At 49.4% G+C, this 18,911-nt stretch overlaps 2 protein-coding genes across 6 annotated transcripts in view; one reads left to right on the top strand and one right to left on the bottom strand.

Annotated features, from left to right (window-relative positions):
* Positions 1-13,370, bottom strand: part of Ccdc114 (coiled-coil domain containing 114) — a 25,492-nt gene extending 12,122 nt beyond the window's left edge. The window contains exons 1-7 of one of the 4 annotated variants that reach the window (XM_031386665.1): positions 13,348-13,370; positions 12,182-12,362; positions 12,000-12,091; positions 7,643-7,742; positions 7,110-7,299; positions 1,403-1,525; positions 1,105-1,218 (exon numbers count right to left, since the gene is read on the bottom strand). In XM_031386665.1, the coding sequence (XP_031242525.1) occupies positions 1,105-1,218; positions 1,403-1,525; positions 7,110-7,299; positions 7,643-7,742; positions 12,000-12,078 (606 nt within the window). In that variant the 5' untranslated portion in view covers positions 12,079-12,091; positions 12,182-12,362; positions 13,348-13,370. Of the gene's footprint in view, positions 1-1,104; positions 1,219-1,402; positions 1,555-7,109; positions 7,300-7,642; positions 7,743-11,789; positions 11,910-11,999; positions 12,092-12,181; positions 12,880-13,347 lie in introns of those variants that run through there. The other 3 variants (XM_031386667.1, XM_031386668.1, XM_031386669.1) reach the window with 3 other exon arrangements.
* Positions 13,371-15,207: 1,837 nt separating this feature from the next.
* On the top strand, positions 15,208-18,449 carry Emp3 (epithelial membrane protein 3). 2 transcript variants are annotated; one of them, XM_031386692.1, is made up of 5 exons: positions 15,208-15,393; positions 16,281-16,380; positions 16,618-16,720; positions 17,157-17,297; positions 18,242-18,449. In XM_031386692.1, the coding sequence occupies exons 2-5, from the start codon at positions 16,303-16,305 to the stop codon at positions 18,409-18,411; spliced, it is 492 nt and encodes a 163-aa protein (XP_031242552.1). In that variant the 5' UTR covers positions 15,208-15,393; positions 16,281-16,302; the 3' UTR covers positions 18,412-18,449. The 2 variants fall into 2 exon arrangements, with proteins under 2 accessions (XP_031242552.1, XP_031242553.1); XM_031386693.1 differs by lacking the exon at positions 15,208-15,393 and adding an exon at positions 15,488-15,507.
* Positions 18,450-18,911: the final 462 nt, after the last annotated feature.

Raw genomic sequence — 18,911 nt, 5'->3', positions numbered from 1 at the left:
AAAAAAAAAAAAAAAAAAAAAGCCACAAGCAGATATACCTGCACATAAGTAAATATTTTAAAACAGGATATTTTTAAGAGAAAGAAAATAGGAACTTGTTGGAGAAATCGTACCAGAAGAGGAGAGAGCAGGAGAGGGCACAGGGAGGGGACAGTGAAGTGGCATCCAGATGACAGAGAGCCATGGCCAGTGCAGTAACTGTGGACATTCACCCTGAAGTCACAATACTGAACCTTGTAAGAATGTGGCACTGGCTAGGGTGGTGGGTGTTATTCAGGCAAGGGTGTTAGCTGTCACTGAGAGCACACAGTAGGGATCTCCAGCATGGTAGATTCATCAAAGGAGACTCCATCCCAGAGCATCTATCTCCTCCATGGCTGTGACAGCTGAACACCAAATCCCAAGCCCAGCTTCTTGTTAAAGTGCCCTGCCTCCAACGGAGTACTCAGCAAAGCAGGTGGTCCACACAAGGGACCTCCTCCCCAAAACACAGCTGGCCCAGACACTTCCACCACACCAAGGACATGTGGGGAGGGGGGCGGAGCAAGACTGACCAAGGTACAGGTGAGACAGGAAGAGGCAAAGTACCAATCCTAGCCAAGTATGGTGGCTCATAGCTGTAACCCAGCAAAAGGGACCCTGAGGCAGAATTGGCGGAAGTTCAAGTCCCAGCTTAGCTACAAAATAAGACTCTCAAGAAATCTATCCAAATGTACATACATAAACATACACATATATCCTGGTGAAGGGTATATAGAAGTCCTGTGTACAGTTATAAGTTTAAAATTGTCTTGATATAAAAGTTTTATCAAAGGGGAGGGAGGGAGGGAGGGAGAGAGGGAGGGAAGAAGGGAGGGACAGAATGATAGCTCTTCAAAAGGCTCTGAAGGTGCTCAGATCTCGGGGGATGTGAATGGCTTGGTGGGCCTATAGGTGGCCCCAGATGACAGAGCTCAAAGTGAAGCTGGTGTTTGTGCATGGGAGTGAGATGAAGGGGAGGTATGCTCTCCCTTCTCTCCCCCTGCACTGAAGCCTGGGCCTAGGAGCCTGGCCTGTGGACACAGAGTGGGAAAGGACTGACTAGGCAGAGCTCCAAGCCCCCACCTTCTTCAGCTTGCGGTCCATATTCAGGTAGCGGCCCCTTTCAATGCGCAGCAACTCCAGCTCCTCCCGCAGGGCCGCATTCCTCACCAGATGGATGTCAAAGTGACAGGTGACCTGGGGTGGGTGTCAGAGAATTCATGAGGCCTGGTATGTGTCAGAGGTGGGGACCACCCTGTTCCCTCCAGGGGAACCTGAAACTTTATACACCTAAGGGGACCCTCAAGCCCACAGTGCCTGCCCTCCCAACACCGTTCCAGCAAAGCCTAACGTCTGCCTTGGAGAGCTGGAGGCCACACACCCTGTCCAGCTGGTCTTCTAGGATCCTGATCCTTCTCTGGATTTTCATCTTCTGATCCAGGATGGCATTAGGAGCTGAGGCTTCCCTACTCTGTGTGAGGATACGGGTCTCCCAGTCCTGGATCTGGAGGGAACGCAGCATCCATCACATGCCTGGGAGAGATGCAGCAAGGACATCTGCTGTCCCGGCAGCCCCAGCATCCTTCCTCCTTTCTGCAGTGCCCAACTCAGCCAAATACCCCTGCAGCCACTGAACCCAAGTTTGGGCAACCACAGGGACTGCGGTCCATGATTAGCCAGCTCTACCCCTCTTCTGATGGCCTCTTTTGTTTGTTTGACTGGTTGGTTGGTTGATTTTGTTTTGTTTTGTTTTGTTTTGTTTTGTTTTGTTGAGACAGGATCTTGTTGTATATCCCTGGCTTTCCTGGCACTCGCTATGAAAACCAGGCTGGCCTTGAATTCAGAGATTTACCTGTCTCTGCCTCTCCTGGTGTTTCTGAAGATGCACATGAGATGGAAGGGTTGGGTTGCTGCCATCACAGTCCCCAGGAAGAAAAGGATGCTGGGAGACTAAGGCCAGCAGTTAAAAGGGGTCTGGGATGCTAAGGCCACCTAGAAGCCCCACCAGCTTCCCACATGACCTGGTTTCTGAGCTCTTGCTGTGTCTGGACTTACTCAGCAGAGTGTAGACTGAACGAACGATGGTGACCACTTCCCAATCTATACTGACATACACTAGATAGTATCCCCAGAAACTCCTGTCAAACACCCTGACGCCCAGTACCTCAGAACATGTCCTAGAGACAGACTGCCAAGAGAGCGAGCTCCAGGACAGCTGGAACTACATAGTGAGATCCTGTCTCAAAAAAACAAAAACAAAACCAAACAAACAAAAACAAAAAACCCAATCAACCAAACAGAAATGGCCAGCAAAACACCAGGAGCAGGGGATAGACTCCTGCTGAGCGCTGGGGAAACGACCCAGCCTGTACCTTGATCTTGGCCAGTGGTCTCTGGGGCTGAGAATCAATTTCAAGTGTACCACTCCATGAGAAGACCTTGTTTCAACAGCTCTGGCAAAAATAAACAGGCACTAAGATGCCAACTCCAGACTCGCCCACGGGTATATACCCTGTGTGGGCACATGGGCCTAGGTCATGGCCTACCACATGCTCCTGGTGACTGGAGGGATGACCACAAGGTGGCAGTATTTGCCTTTCAGCGAGGTGACAGTCTCTTGAACCTGTTTTCAACAGCAGCCATGATAAAAATCAAACAAACTAAAGACCCAAATTGGGGAACGCTGAGTGAAATGTGCGGGGGTGGGGTGGGGTGGGGACTCTCCTTGCCATTCTTGAAACTTCATGTGAATCCACAATCACCTCGATGCAGTTTTCAATCACAACAGCCGAGTGGTAGTGGCGGCAGCACACACCTTTGATCCCAGCACTCAGGAGGCAGAGGCAGGTGGATCTCTGAGCTCGAGGCCAGATTGGTCTACAGCGTGAGTTTTGGGACACCCAAAGCTACACAGAGAACCCCCATCTCAACAGGGAAAAAAGAATAAGAATAAAATATAGAGTTGGAGAAATGCCTCAGTGGTCGGGAGCACTTAGTGCTCTTACAGGACCAGTATTCAGTTCCCAGCACCCACCTGACATCATGCACAACTACCTATAGCTCCAACTCTAGGGGGATCTGACGCCCTCTTCTGGCCTCCATGCACATACTTCACACAGACACACATAAATAAGAAATAAAAGAAAATTTAAAAAGAATTTAATGTGAACATTTTTTTTAATCTATGCATATTATTTTTAGGAATGGCTCCTGAGTTCTTATCACACACACTTGGTGGGCTGCTTGAACTGGACTGGTTAAAGTATAGCTGTCAAACGTACTGCCCTGGGGTCAGCTGGGACAACTCAAAGCCCACAGGTCTGCCAGAACTCTAAGTCAGTGCTACGCTGCTGCTACTGCTGTGGGAACTGACTGCTCTCAGTTCTCTATCAGCGTCCCCCTGCCTTGGATGCCTGGAGAAAGCCCTAGATAATGATGGTGGGGCACCAGCTTCAGAACAAACCCCCTCCACAAGGAGCCCAGATGCAGAGCCAGAGACTGAAAGACAAGATCCCACTTCTTCCTTCAAGGGCACATCCTGAGTAACCTCTCGACTTCCCACAAAGTCTCCTCTCTTAAGCCTCTGGAAATTGTCCTTTGGGTGCTCTACCCATATTTTAAGTGTTGGATTTTTTTTTTTTTTAGATTTATTTATTTTATGTATATGTAAGTACACTGTAGCTGTCTTCAGGCACACCAGAAGAGGATGTCAGATCTCATTACAGATGGTTATGAGCCACCATGTGGTTGCTGGGATTTGAACTCAGGACCTTTGGAAGTGCAGTCAGTGCTCTTCACCGCTGAGCCATCTCGCCAGCCCAGCCTGGGACTTTTAAAGTTTGGAATATGTTATATACTGTGATGTTGCTATTATTAATAGGCAACAGGAGAGGAAAGGTCATGGTTTACCAAGTGATATGTTTGTGTGTCAAAGTGACAAGGGGTCAGTTCTGTATCAGTGTCATATTGATTTCATAGTTCTTGGGCCTCTAGGCTCAGCATCTCCCAAAGTTGCAACCCAGACATCAGCCCAGTGTGAGAGCTCTTGAGCCTCATCAAATAACTGCTGGCAAATATCTTAGAACTCTTATTACTGTGATAAGACACCATGAGCAAAAGGCAACTTGGGAAGAAAAGGGTTGATTTTATCCTGAACATGTCCTGAACACAATCCATTGTGAAAGGAAGTTAGGGAAGAACCTGCTTACTGGCGTAGTCATGGCATCCTCAGCCTGATTTCTAATAGCTTCTAGGACCACCTGCCAAGGGGTGGTACCACCCACAATAGGCTGGGCCCTCCCACATCAACCATCAATCAAGAAATGCTCCGGATACTTGCCTATGGGCCAATCTTATGGAGGTATTTTCTCTACTAGGTTCCGTTTTCCCAAATATGTCTCTAACTTGGGATAAACTGACATGAAACTAGTCACAACTGACCCCTTGTCAACTTGAGCTCCCTCTGGACCACAGTTTCTGTGCTGACCCTGAGGGAATACCCCCAGATTTCACCTCAGTGATGCTGATCTCTTAACCACAGCCGAGTCGTCAGCCCCAGCAGACCAAAATCAATTATCCCAGTAAAGCAAAGGTTTCACTTCGGCAGTTCTTAATTCAAAATATCTCACAAGTGGCCCTGATAGATTCACTGCTAAAACTTCTCTCTTAAACGTCACAAGCCAGGCCTCCATCATTTGCATGTCTCTCAGGTTTATCTTTTTAGTTTCTACCAAAGATCACGAAGCCTGAGCAGTCAATGGCTTTTCCAGCCCAAAGTCCCAAAGTCCTTCCATAATCCTCCCCAAAACAGAGGATTACCCAACTCCTGGTACCAATTTCTATCTTAGGGTTTCTACTGCTGTGATAAAATACCATGGCCAAAGGCAACGTGTGGAGGAAAAGGTTCATTTCCAATCACAGTCCTTCATGAAGGGAAGTCAGGGCAGCAACTCGAGACAGGAACTGAAGCAGAGGCCATGGAGAACCACTACTTACTGGCTGGTCTCTCATGGGCTTGCTCAGCCTGCTTTCTTATAACACCCAGGACCACAGTGGGCCCATCCACATCAATCATTGTCTTAGTTGGGGTTTCACTGCTGTGAATAGACACCATGACCAAGGCAACTCCTATAGAAGAAAACATTTAATTGGGGCTAGCTTACAGTTTCAGAGGTTTAGTGCATTATCATCATGGCGGGGAAGCATGGCATCATGCAGGCAGACAGGGTGCTGGAGACAAAGCTGAGAGTTCCACATCTTAATTGGCAGGCAGCAGGAGGGGACTATGTTACTGGGCAGAGCTTGAGCATAGGAAACCTCAAAGCCCACCCCCACAGTAGCACACTTCCTCCAACAAGACCACACCTCCTAATAATGACACTCCCTAACGGCCATGCATTCAAACATACGAGTCTATGGGGGCCATACCTATTCAAACCACCACAATCATTAATCAAGAAAATGCACCACAGACTTGCCTACAGGCGAATCTTAAGGAGGCATTTCTCAATTAAGATTCCTTCTTCCCAAAGATGTCTAGCTTGTGACAAGATGACATAGAACTAGTCGGCACTGCCCTTGCCACTGAGGGGCCCCTCTACTGTCCCTGCCATATGGCTCTTTTCAACCTGGCATGGCAGCTCTTCAGAGCTGGTGGATGGCTTCCCTTCAGTCTGCAGTCTAGTAAGAGGTGGTCTTACTGTCATGATCCAATCAAGGGAGTGACTGCCATCATCCTTTCACATTCTGTGAGCTTAGCAGCCCACCTTGGGTGTGACTCGGCTGGATCACCTATAGACCATTCACCACAGCCAGGATCAGAGTGTCAGCAAGTATAATCATCCAAGCTGCAAATCAAGGCTTTGGGCTCTCAGAGTTGTCTCCCATCATGGCTCTGACTTCTTGAGGTTTCTCTCACATTAAAAACAAAACAAAACAAACAAAAAAAAATCAAACATACAAAACAACAACAAAACCAACAAGGGCAGGAGAGATAGCTCCGCAGTTAAGAGCACTGATTGCTCTTCCAGAGTTCCTGAGTTCAATTCCCTGCACCTACATGGTGGCTCACAACCATCTATAATGGGACTTGATGCTCTTTTCTTGTTTCAAAAAATAGAGAACCAAAAAAATACCCCACCTAGGGGTTGGAGGAATGGCTCAGTGATTAAGAGCATTCATTGGCTGCTCATCCAGAGGACCGGAGTTCAATTCCCAGTACCCACATGGCAGCTCACAACTGTCTGTAAATCAAGTCCCAGTGGATCTGACTCTCTCATACAGACATGCAGGGAAAACGTCAGTGTACATAAAAATAAGTAAATAAAATTAAAAGGGGCTTTAGAGATGACCTAGACACTAAGAGCACTAGAAGCTCTTCCAGAGGTCCTGAGAGTTCAATTCTGAAGCAACCACATGGTGGTTTGTAACCATCTATAATGAGATCTGGTGCCCTCTTCTGGCATCCAGGCTATATGCGGGCAGAACATTGTATACATAATAAAATTTAAAAAACAAAACAAAAGCAAAAAAAAAAAAGGCTTACTTATAAATTACGAGCTCCAAGACAAAGAAAGTTTAGGTAACACTAGTTCAAAAATGCTTCCCAGGATCGAGCATGGTATTCCACGCCTTTAATCCAACACTCTTGGATTAAAGGCAAAGTCAGACAGCTTTCTATGAGTTTAAGGATAGCTTGGTCTACACATCGAGTTACAAGACACCATAGTAAAACCTTGTTTCAAAAAACAAAACAAACAAAGAAAATTTTCCTGTGGTTAAAAGTATTCAAATAGGTCCACAGTCCCGCTAAAATTTAGTGTGAATTTGGGAGGGTTTTTTTTTTTTTTTTTTTGGCTTGGCACATTGCAGGGGATGGGAGGTGGGATTGGCCGCCCGTAGCCGTGAACTTATGGCAACCTTTCTGCCTCGGTTTTCCAGGATGTTGGCTTTCCAGGAGTACACACCATCCCTAGCTCTGGGTGGAGCTCTGGGTAGATGCTTTTAGTGGCTCCATTTTTCAGATAAGATCGCCAAGACTTAGAACAGTTACTACAAGGTTTGATGGGATGCCAACTAGGAGAACCCACCTGCTTGTCCAGGGCCCGGTTCTGCTCTTGCAGCGCCTCGATTTCGACCTGCACCTGGGCCCGGCACTTGAGAAGACGGTCCATATCCGCCAAATGCTTCTTGTCTCCCAGTCGCTTGACCTGGCTCTGCGCTACGTTAATCTGCATCTGGAGCTGGGCTCGAAGCATCTCCAGCTGCCGAATCTCCTCGCTGTCCATCCCGGAGGAGCAGGTGGTCCGCACCAGCAAGTGGCAGCACTCAACAACCAGCTCCAGCCCGCCTTCCTCACTGAGGTCCGACCCCCCACCCCCACCCCGTGCTTCTTCCAACTCTGTCCCCCCAATGATTCCTCTCTTTTTTCTATCCCAGCACCTGATTCTCCAGAGATCCTGCAACTCTCAGACCCTGTACCTCCTCCTGTTCCTACCTTTATCTTGTCCCTTTCATGACCACTCCCCTGTCCTGGCTCCTTCCCCACCCCTGCCCTTCCCCCCCACCCTTCTTCCCTTCTCCCCTCCTCCCAGGGCTCAGAAGTCCCTTTTCTCTAGCTTACACTTGCTTCCTGATGCGCTGATGAACTTCCTTGCTGTATGTCCGCCTTTCCAACTCCATCATCTTGCGCTGTCGATATAGGCGGCTGAGCTCCCCATCCACTGTGGATGAGACCAGGCAAAGGACTAAAGGGACCAGGACTGTCAGCTCTCCTCAGAGGGTCCCTTTAGGATCTCAAAACCTGCAACTGTACCCCACTCCCAGCCCTGGCATCCTATGGGACCTCATCTTAGTCCCTGTGTCCCCAGTAGTCAAGCTGACCCATTCCCATCACAAACATTCTGGCTTAAGGATGCTCCTAAAAGGCCTCCACATCTAAAGCACTTGGGACTAGAGAAAGTGGCTCCCTCCTAGTCTTCTGTGGGACTGCAGTGGCCTCTCTCCTACTATCCTCTGGGCTCCACCCAGCCTCCCACTCATCTCCCTACAAAATCCTTGAGGACTTCCTACACCCAGAATGGACCCTTCTTTCCTCTTAGATGCCTCAGCCTGGCATCCAAGGCCGGAGAAGCCTGCCATACCCATCTGTCTTAGTGTTTCTATTGCTGTGAAGAGACAACATGACCAAGGCGACTCTTATAAAGGACATTTTATTGGGCTGGCTTACAGGCTCAGAGGTTCAGTCCATTATCATCATGGCAGGAAACATGGCAGCATCCAGGCAGGCATGGTGCTGGAGGGGAGCTGAGAGTTCTACATCTTGTTCCAAAGGCAACCAGGAGAAGACTGACTTCCAGGCAGCTAGGAGGAGGGTCTCAAAGTCTACCCTCACAGTGACACACTTCCTCTAACAAGGCCACACCTCCTAATAGAGCCATTCTCTGGGCCAAGCATATTCAAACCACTACACTCCACTCTCTGGTTCCCATAGACTTGTTCAAACACATGAGTCTAGTGGGAGGGGGGGCATACCTAGACACAGCATGATACTAAAACATTTAGTCCAACTAGAAAGGTTGGACTATGTCAACAAAGTTAAAAGCTCAAAGTTCAAAGTCTTTTCTGATGTTCATCCAATCACTGTAATCCCCAAAGCAAGACCAAAAGCCAACTGGGCAAACTCCAAACTCTGCATCTCCATGTCAAAGTGCTCTTCAGATCTCCAACTCTTCTCTGCTTTGTTGTCTGCAGCACAATTTTTTCTCTTGGGCTGGTTCCACTCTCTGTTAGCAGCTTTCCTCAGCAGGTTTCCCACAGCTCTGGCATCTCAAACATCTCGGGGTCTCCAAGGCAACTTCAACTTCGAAGCTTCTTGTTCCAATGTCTGAGATCCACACATGATCTTCTGGGCTCCTCCAAAGGGCTTGGGTCACATCTCCAGCTCTGTCTTCTGTAGCACTCTAGGCTCTGGGTGACTCCACTCCACTGCTGCTGGTATTCTTGGTGATCATCCCATGGCATCTCCAATTTGCTGGAGTCTTCCACTGCAACTAGGCTTCACCAATAGTCTCTCATAGGCTCTCTTCATGGTGCCAAGCCTCAACTCCTTTGTGTGACCCCTTCAGTCCTGGGCCATCAACTGCAGCTGAGGCTGCACTTTCACCAATGGCCCTCCGTGGCCTCTCACAGTGCCAAGCCTCAGCTGCTCTTCATGATCCCTTCATACCTTCAAAACCAGTACCACCTGAGTGATTCTTACACATTACCAAGTCCAGCTACAAGGTACAACCTTAGCTATCTCTGGAACACAGCTTCTTTGTGCTCTCAGAAAACACTTCCCAGAAGATTTCACCTCAGTGATGCTGGTCTCTTCTTAATCACCGCTGATTTCTTAGCTCTAACCAACCAGCATCAATTGTCCAGTAACCCCTTCTAGTCTTGACTCTAAAGCCAAAGCCACACATGTCCAAAGCTGCCCAGTCCTACTGCTTGCAGAGGCTGAACATGTCCCCATGTTCTACTACATTATCACCAGCTTTCTGTTTTCTAACTCCTTCACTGCCCAAGCTTAGCTGTTTTGAAACTTGCTCTGTAAATTGACCTTAAACTTAGTAATTTGCATGGCTCTGTCTCCTGAATACTGGGATTAAAGGCCTGTGCCACCATGCCTGGACATATACCTTTCTTTTCTTTTCTTTCTTTCTTTCTTTCTTTTTTTTTTTTTTTTTTTTTTTTTTTTTTTTTAAGATTTATTTATGATCTGGGCGGTGGTGGCACACGCCTTTAATCCCAGCACTTGGGAGGCAGAGGCTGGCGGATTTCTCAGTTCAAGGCCAGCCTGGTATACAGAGTGAGTTCCAGGACAGCCAGGGCTACACAAAGAAACCCTGCCTCGAAAAACAAAAACAAAAACAAACAAAAAATATTTACTTATTATTACCCACTGAGCCATCTCGCCAGCCTTGACTTAAGCTTTTCTTTACCTGGAACTTGCTGTGTACCAGGGTGGCCTTGAACTCAAATCTGCTTTCTTCTGTCTCCTGGGATTAAAGGCAGATACCACCAAGTCTGGGCCTAAGATTTTATGGTCACTATGCCTCAAGATCTGGATCCACAGGTGTGCCCTTAATTTCTGGGTTGTGGTTCATGCCAGATTAAAAGTCCAAATGAAAATAATGACCAGGTAATAACACCTAACATGACATAGCTATTCCTTGTTCAACTGCAAACACAAACAGGAAGCTTAGTTAGGTGGGATCCTGCCCTGAGGTCACCACTCCCTTCATCTGTTTATTCCTTGAGCACAAGATTCAGCTCCATTTCACTTCCGGGTATCCCCTTACTACTTGAATACACATTTTGTATTTTTTCTTTTCTTTTTTCTTTATTTATTTACTATATGTAAGTACACTGTAGCTGTCTTCAGACACACCAGAAGAGGGCATCAGATCTTATTACGGATGGTTGTGAGCCACCATGTGGTTGCTGGGATTTGAACTCAGGACCTTTGGAATAGCAGTAAGTGCTCTTACCCACTGAGCCATCTCTCCAGCCCAGTATTTTTTTTTTAAGCTTGCTCTGCTTGATCAAAATGTTCTTTCATGTGAGTAAACCAGAGATCAAAGTCTGTGCTGGGCTTTTCTGAGACTTCCTTTGTCAATGCAATTTAATCTGATTCTCTTCACTTTAGCCTTAGCCTCAGGCAGACTTTAGAAAAGGGCAAAAAGTAGCCACATTCTTCACCAAAATATCACAAAAAAGTCTCTAGGCCACATACTTACTAACGTTCTTCTCCTCTGAAACCTCTTGAGCCCCGCCTCCACAGTTCAACTCATCCTCAGCACTAATGTCTTCTATATTTCTACTAGGATGGCCCACTAAGGCCCACTAAAAAGCATTCCACTGCTTTCCAAAGTCTCCAAATTCATATTCCTCCAAACAAAAGCATGGTCAGACCTATCACAGCAATAGCCCACTCTTGGTACCATTTTCTATCTTAGGGTGTCTACTGCTGTGAATAGACACCATGACTAAGGCAAGTCTTATAAGGACAACATTTAATTGGAGCTGGCTTTACAGCTTTCGGAGGTTCAGTCCATTATCATCATGGCAAGAAGCATGGCAGCATCCAGGCAGGCATGGTGCTGGAGGAGCTGAGTTCTACATATGTCTTATTCCAAAGGCAAACAGGAAAAGACTGATTTCCAGGCAGCTAGAAGGAAGGTCTCAAAGCCCACCCCCACAGTGACACACTTCTTCCAACACGGCCACACCTCCTAATAGTGTCACTCTCTGGGCCATTAGCTTTCCACCCTCAGCTGAGAACTGACCCAAACCAGTGTCCACACTCCTACCCCAGCCACCCTAGGCATAAGCTGCATGCATATGCTGTTCTCTCTCCTCCAGTTTTTGGGAGGTTTGGTTTTGTTTTTTGGTTTTTGGGGTTTTTTTTGTTTGTTTGTTTGTTTGTTCTTGTTTTGAGACAGGGTTTTACTATGTAGCCCTGGTTGGCCTGAAACTCAAACTACCTCTGCCTCCCCAGCAGAGGTGAAAGATGCGTGCCGCCACGTGGGTCCTTTTTCACTTTCTGTTTTAAACCACTCCTATGTAGTTTAGGAGGGACCCAAGGGAGTTGGTTTTCTTCTCCCACTTCCTGGGTTCCCGAGTGGAACTCAGGCCGTCAGTTTGATGCCAAGAGCCTTTACTAGCTAAGCCATCTCACAGGTCCCCCCTAGCTATTTTCTGGATGTTCTGGACCCCATTCAAACCTCTCCTGAAGTCCGATGTATTCCTAGCCACCCGACTGCCTGGCTTGGCCCCACCACATGCCAGGAGCCGCTTCCGTTCCGGCTCGAATCTGCCCCCAGGAGAGGGCGCTCCTAGGAGGCCTCCCACCCCTTGCTCTGGAACTAGAACTCAGAACAAGCTCAGAACAGAAAAGGAACTTCTCTTTGAGGAGACTGGGAAGAATGAGTTACCTGATCCCTCCAGGAAGATCTCGCTTCCTTCTTCGGAGCGAGCGCTCCTGGCGGACAGGTCCAAACGCATCCTGGACATAGTGGTGGTGTTCCTGCAAGGGGACACCAGCCTTAGAGCGCGCAAGCCAGCGCACAGGCACAGTGGCCCCTCTCAGTCTCGACCCTTCAGGGAGATCGCTCACCCCAAATACACACAATCTGGATCCTGCGGCTTGACTTTGACTCGGTCCCTGGGCAGCCTCTCCGCACCTCTGCACCCCGGCCAGATGAGGGTGGGATGGGGTGGGGGCGAGGTCTCCGCTCTAACTGCTTGAGTGCCTGACCAGTCTTTGTAGCTCCACTCTCACTGTTGTAGTCTGGTTACTGGGGAGACAAGGGGCCAATAAGGCCTGAGGACAGCGGAAGGGATGGGCAAGGAGAGATCGGTGGACGACTCAGCAGACTCCAGTCTTGGACAAAAAGGGGGCCAGGCCAGAGAGGGAGCAGGCCAGAAGACTGGCCTGATGGGGAGGGGAGGGGGCGGGGCTGAGAAGACCCTAGAGAACCACGGTTCTCAACCAGTGGGTCGCGACCCCGTTGCAAACTTCAATGACCTTCTCTCAGGGGTCACCAAAGACCATCGGACAACATAAATGTTTACATTACGATTCATAACTGTAGCAAAACTACAGTTATTTATGAAGTAGCAACAAGAATAATTTTATCGTAGGGTGGGTTACCACAGCATGAAGAATTGAATTAAAAGGACGCCGCTTTAGAAAGATTGAGAATCCCCGCCCTAGGAGGAGCTAGGAGTCTAGGGAGCAGAGGATAGGAGAGAGGGGAAGGGGAGGAGCATAGGTAGGATCCAGGGGGCGTCAGGAATATCTCCTTATTGTAAAAGGGGAGGGGAGAAAGTGTAGTACTGAGAAGAGGCGGAGCCAGAGGCTGTTAATAGCAAGGAGGAAGGGCTAGGATGCTGTAAGGGGCGGGACTGAAGGCAGAAGGGTGGAGTCAGAGTCCTGTTAAGAGCGTTAACTATAGGGGAGATGCTCAGGGTCTGTAAGGGGCGGGGACTAGAAGAAAGCGGCAGAGGGTTTAGTGAGAAGGCGGGACTTAGGGTTTGAGGGCGGGCCCTGTTATTTAAATAGAGCTAAGTGAGGCCCTGGGGAAATTGACTTAGATGCCTCGGAGGGACAGTCTTGGGACATCTGTGTGGGTTGCGTGGAGGTCGGACTATGGGCAGTGGAAACTGAAGGGAAACGTTTAGAAGACTAGACTTTGGGACTAGGCGGGGTTCTTCGGGGTCCAAGAAGTGCGTGCCTTGGACTGGTTATTTGGGGAGTTCATGGTTTGGAGGAACGCTCACCACTATCTCAGTTCCTACACAGGTTCACTACGCATGCGCAGCCAACGGTTTGAGGACACGTAGGGCAGAGCCGGAAGTGGGAGTGGGCGGAACCTCCAGCGGTCCCATCTGGCCAAGCTCTTCATCCCACGTGGTCGTCTTGCAGGCGGGCTGTGGACGCCACTGCCTGAAGGCTGGGTGTGCCCGACGCCTGCGGTTTCCTGTGGGAGGAAGTGGCTGCGATGCTGCGCTCCTCCAAGGCTTGGGCAGGGGAGATCCCACCACCACCCCTAGTCTCCAGATACTTCAGCTTCTACTAGACACTATTGTTGGGGATTACCTAAACGCCTCCCCTAGCTACTCCAAGTACCAAAGTTTTTCAACTTTGAAGGAATGTTTAAAATGTTCCCATCTGGGTTCCTCAGCCCATTAGGAGCTTCCTTGCTCCTGGCTCCACACTCCTCCCAGGCCTGGGATGCAGCCTCCTGTCCCTGCAATCATAGAGGAGTACAAGACTCCATCCCAGCCCCCCAATTTTGTCCTCAGTGACCCACTCTCTACTCTCTCCAGGATCAGAGTTAGACTTCCCTATGTCTCTGTCCCCCTCCTCCATCCATTCTCATTTATGACTCCAGACTTTAGCTTCCGGACGCATTGGACCCAAGTCTTTGCCCTTCGTCCAATTACTAGAGACTCTGAACTAGAGTTTCCTTGACTCCACTTGGGGCTCCAAAGCCTGCTTGCTATAAGTTGTACAGGATTGCCAAGCACTGCTCTAAGCTAGCCACGATGCTATCCCTCTAACAGAGGAAGGAAAAGCATGGAGAAGTCATCAGTAACGCAGAGTCTGTGTTGTGTGGTACCCAGCTCCCAGTCTCACAATCACCAGTCCAGCTAGTCACCCACCCCTGCAGGCTTAGGTCATCACACCCAGCTCTGGCCCCATCATCCAGGTCCCTAGCCCTAACTTCATCAGAACTAGGACTTGGTCCCCCACCAAGAGATGCAGATATACTTAATCATCACCCACACCCCCTAACTCAGTGCCCTGAGAATAAATGATGATAGTTCATACTATAACATTGGGACTAGAGTGCTGTGAGAATTCTAATGGCCTCCCATAGCACTTACAGTAAAATTAAAATCCTGATTCCTCCATGAATTTCCAAGTGAATCCTCTGATGTCCCACTCACCACACCCTAGGCGCTCTGTGCTCCAGACACACTGGCCCTTCTGTCTGCTCTCCAAAAAGCCAACGTTTCTTCTCAAAGCTTGGGAAATTTTCTTTTCTCCCTAGTGTCCAAATGACTCAGGTCAGCAATCACCTCCTCCAAGAGGCTTTCCAGGATTGTCCTTTTTTTAGTTAGCATCCACCCAACTAGTCATTATTGCCATCACTCTCTTTTCTTTACTGACTGTGCTTTATATCCACTATACAGATTAGCAAACTGAGGCCCAAGTAAGTGAAATAATTTATCCCAGGTCACACAACCAAGAAATGGCAACATTGGCATTCTTAAAGGCTACATCCTGCTCCTTTCCATAGATTCATACTTTTTGTCCTGCCAGTGAGCCAGCCCGAAGTTTGATCTATGTCACAAGATCTGGCCTTCTACAGATTCTTGTGTCACCTACTTTGCCCCAAACTTCATCAAAGAGAGCAGGCATCCAGTCCAAGGAGGTAACATGCCCCACCCTAGGACCTCAAGGATTCCTCATCTGAGTCCTGAAAGGAGCTCTCAGAACATGCCTACTGTGTGACTGGGTGGGCAGAGAATAAGGAACCAAGATTTTGTGCCCTCCCCTGACTGAAGACCTCAGCTGGGCGAGGCTAAAGTGGATATAAAAGGGTTGGTATATATTGAGAGTAGAGAGAAGCAGAAAACCACCAGAGGAGAGAGAGAAAGGGAGGGAGGGGAAAGCAGAGGGAGAAGGGTGGGTATTAAAGGGTGGGAGGAAGGCAGTGAGGGAGGCGGGGGCCTCAGAGTGGAAGGAGGGAGCAGAAGGGCGGGGCAAGAGGCCCAACCGAGGACAGACTCCAACTCTGACTTCTTCAGCGACTCTCGGTAAGTTTTCAATCCGTTATTCAGACAGGACTTTATTTACTGGGCAGCATGGCACCATGGGAGGGGCACTTTAGGCAGGAAGAGACCCTCCACTCCTAGCCCCGGAGGAGACTGGTAATTGAAGAAGTGATCTCTTAGCCTTTGTGGTGGGAATACAGAAAAGAGTAGGGGCCATCTATGAAACTTGTCCCAACAAAGCCCACCATGAAGAATGTCCTGTGGCTTCTCCCTGGGGCTGTCCACTCCCTCCTGAGATTAAGGGGTGCAGGAGGGCTCCCAGGGCTGGCTGAGTTCTCTGGACACTCAAGGGTGGTTGGAGGTGGTCTCTCCACTCAGACCACACCCTCCCTGCTTCAGATGCATCTCCCCAGTAGCCAGAGCCTTGGGTCTGCAGTCGGTCCTGCAGTCCTGCAGTCGGTCGGGTGAGGACCACAGAGACTCAGCTAGTGGCTGGCATTTCCCTGGTGCTGGAGGGAGGGGGGATGAGTCACCCATGACTCACACCAGAAGAGAGTGAGTGAGTCAAGGATGCCTGTCCTGGGGGCAATTCCTGCTCCTGATGGATTGGAAAGGGGTGTCAATTTAAACTTTCATATGGTGACCCACACAGCCCAGGGACAGGGCGCTGAAGATGCACCAACTCATTGTTAGTCCTGTCCATTCCCCTATCTCCCAAAAGTCCATCTAGGACAGTCTCCGCCCCCCTCCAGGAGCAGGAGTCCCTGGGCTTACCCTTCTCCCCAGGGAGGAACTGCTCAGCTGTTCCCCTTCTCCTTCACACCAGAGACTTCCTATAGACTCTAGTGTCCTCCCCAGCCTTCCTCTCTGCTTTAGAAAGCCAGACCCCAGCCCTCTTCCCCAGGATTGAGTACTCCTACCCTTTGCAGGCTCTCCTGCTCTGAGCCAGACATGTCACTCCTCCTGTTGGTGGTCTCTGCCCTCCACATCCTCATTCTTGTCTTGCTTTTTGTGGCCACTTTGGACAAGGTAAGCTTCTAGCTCACTGGGAACAGCCCATCTCTAAGACCCCACCTCCCTGCCTCTGCCTCTGCCTCTGCCTCTGTACCCCCACCTCCCAACCCCTCTTCCCTACTTCTACTTCTACATGTGTCCTTTCCCCTAGCCTTGCCCACATTTGGCCCATCAGGGGCCTCCATCTCCACTCTCCCTGACACCTTTTGTCCTGCTTCTCGATTTACCCTCCCCGGTCTCTGTCCCTTCCAGTCCTGGTGGACTCTTCCAGAGAAGGAGTCCCTGAACCTGTGGTATGACTGCACATGGAACACCACCACTCAAACATGGGCCTGCAGTAACGTCAGTGAGAATGGTGAGCATATGGTTGAGGGCAGGGAAAGGCCTCAAGCCCCCGAGGTGGCTATAGGCAGCTTGTCTGGATGGAAAGGCACTGATAAATCCAGAGAGGGTGGAGGCCACACACTGTAGCTTATGGAACAGGGGAGAAAGCTCCCTGCATTCTGAGGCGGCTTTTCAGACTTGAAAAGAAATGGAGCTAGTATTATGAATATGGGAGCCATTCATTGAATCTGTGGGAGAACCGGGAAAGGCCAGAGTTCTAGGAGATGGAGTTGCCTCCTTCCAGGATTCTAAGTGACAACCAGTGAGCCTGGGGATGGAGCTCATCAGCAAGATGTTTGCCTGGGAATCCTTGTAATCCTTGTAACACATACACCCCAGAAGCTTGCCTGGCTGAACCTAGAGTGAGTAGAGTCCAGCTGTGACTTCACCTGTATCGCCCCCTGTAGGCTGGCTGAAGGCAGTGCAGGCACTCATGGTGCTGTCTCTCATCCTCTGCTGCCTGTCCTTCATCCTCTTCATGTTCCAACTCTACACCATGCGACGAGGAGGGCTCTTCTATGCCACCGGCCTCTGCCAGCTCTGCACCAGTAAGCACTTCCTGCAGCTTGGGGAATGAGGCAAGGAATGGGAGTAGATCACTCAAGGCTCAAACCGTAAAGCACACTCAGGCTCCCAGCCCTCTCCTGAGAGCAGCATCCGTGACCCCCACAGGCTAGTGGAGTTGTGCAGTCTCAGAGGTTCTATGGTGAGCCACAGCTTGAGAAGTCAGTGTTGGTAAATGATTTGGGTTCCAGGGATGGAGGCAGCTAAAGGATCCACAAAAGGGATGTTTTGGATCATGTCAGCCAACTGCGGTTTCTTGGGCACCTGTTCAAGGAGTTGATTTTTTTCCTCTTCTCCCAATACTGGGGCTGTAACCCCAGGGCCTGTGGCATGCCAGACGGACTCTCATCATGAGGCATGCGTGCAGCTCTACTCTGGTGGGTTCTAGGCATGTGCTCTCAACCTTCTTTTATCTTTTTTTTTAAATTGGAAATCGATTTTGATAAATCATCCTAGCTGGCCTTGAACTTTCTATCCTTATGCCTTAGAACCCTGGGTAGCTGAGCGAGCAGAGGTGGGCCATTATGTCCCACTTTTTTTTTTTAAGGTCAAAAAATTGAGGCTTGAGACAATGGGGGGGGTATCATGAAGAGGTCAATGAGATCTGAAAGCACAGTTCTTTTTTTTTTTTTTTTTAAATTTTTTTTGGCTCTAGGTTGCAAAAGGCTGAGTTGATCATGTAACTTTGAAAACATCTTCCTGTCTTCCCAGTGAATCCCCCTCATTTTACTTATCTCATGTTTGCATGTTTGGCTCATGAAAAACTTAAAAAGAGTCCATGGATATACAACTGTCATGGCCTTACTTCACAGATGAGCAGTTATGGACCAGAGGTGGTGGTGGTAGTGGTTGTAGGAGACCTCTGAGGATCTAGGGCAGTGCACCCTCCTGTGCACCCAGCCCCACACTGCTGTTGGTGGTCCTGCAGGTGCAGCTGTGTTCTCCGGGGCACTGATCTATGCCATCCACGCCGAGGAGATCCTGGCAAAGCACCCTCGTGGGGGCAGCTTCGGTTACTGCTTCGCCCTGGCCTGGGTAGCTTTTCCACTCGCCCTGGTCAGCGGCATTGTCTACATCCACCTGCGGAAACGTGAATGAGCGCTGTGTCCCCTAGAAAATAAATCCATTTAACCACGCACGTGACTCGGCTCTCCCTCCTTCCTTAACAACACCTGTCCTCTTCGGTCTCATCTAAAACTCAACTCCCAGGCTCTGCGCCCTGGGACATGGGCTGGAGCCAGCTTCCCAGGGCTCCCTACCTAGGTAAGAAAAGGATGCACCCCTCTCCTCCCTGAAGACTGCATTAGAGCTTAGTGTCAGTCCCCTCTCCCCGCTCCGGCTTCTGTGGCATCCCTCTCAGGAACCCAGGTTACTGTGCATTTCTGAGTTGATGGTCTCTCCCGCACCTCCTCTCTGACCCAGGCACTGCATGACTGGTTGTTTCCTATTACAAACCAGTCTCCCCTCATTTGTAGAACCTAACCCTTCCCTCACCAACAAAGGCTACCTCTACAGCCAATAGGACACCCTCCTCTACTCTCAGGCAATGGGTACCAGCTGGATTTCCCAGGCACCTCCTTTCTGGCTGTGTGCCATCG

Source organism: Mastomys coucha, unplaced genomic scaffold (assembly GCF_008632895.1).
Source record: "Mastomys coucha isolate ucsf_1 unplaced genomic scaffold, UCSF_Mcou_1 pScaffold21, whole genome shotgun sequence".
Classification (NCBI taxonomy): Eukaryota; Metazoa; Chordata; class Mammalia; order Rodentia; family Muridae; genus Mastomys; species Mastomys coucha.
This window is presented reverse-complemented; position numbering and strand designations above follow the sequence as displayed.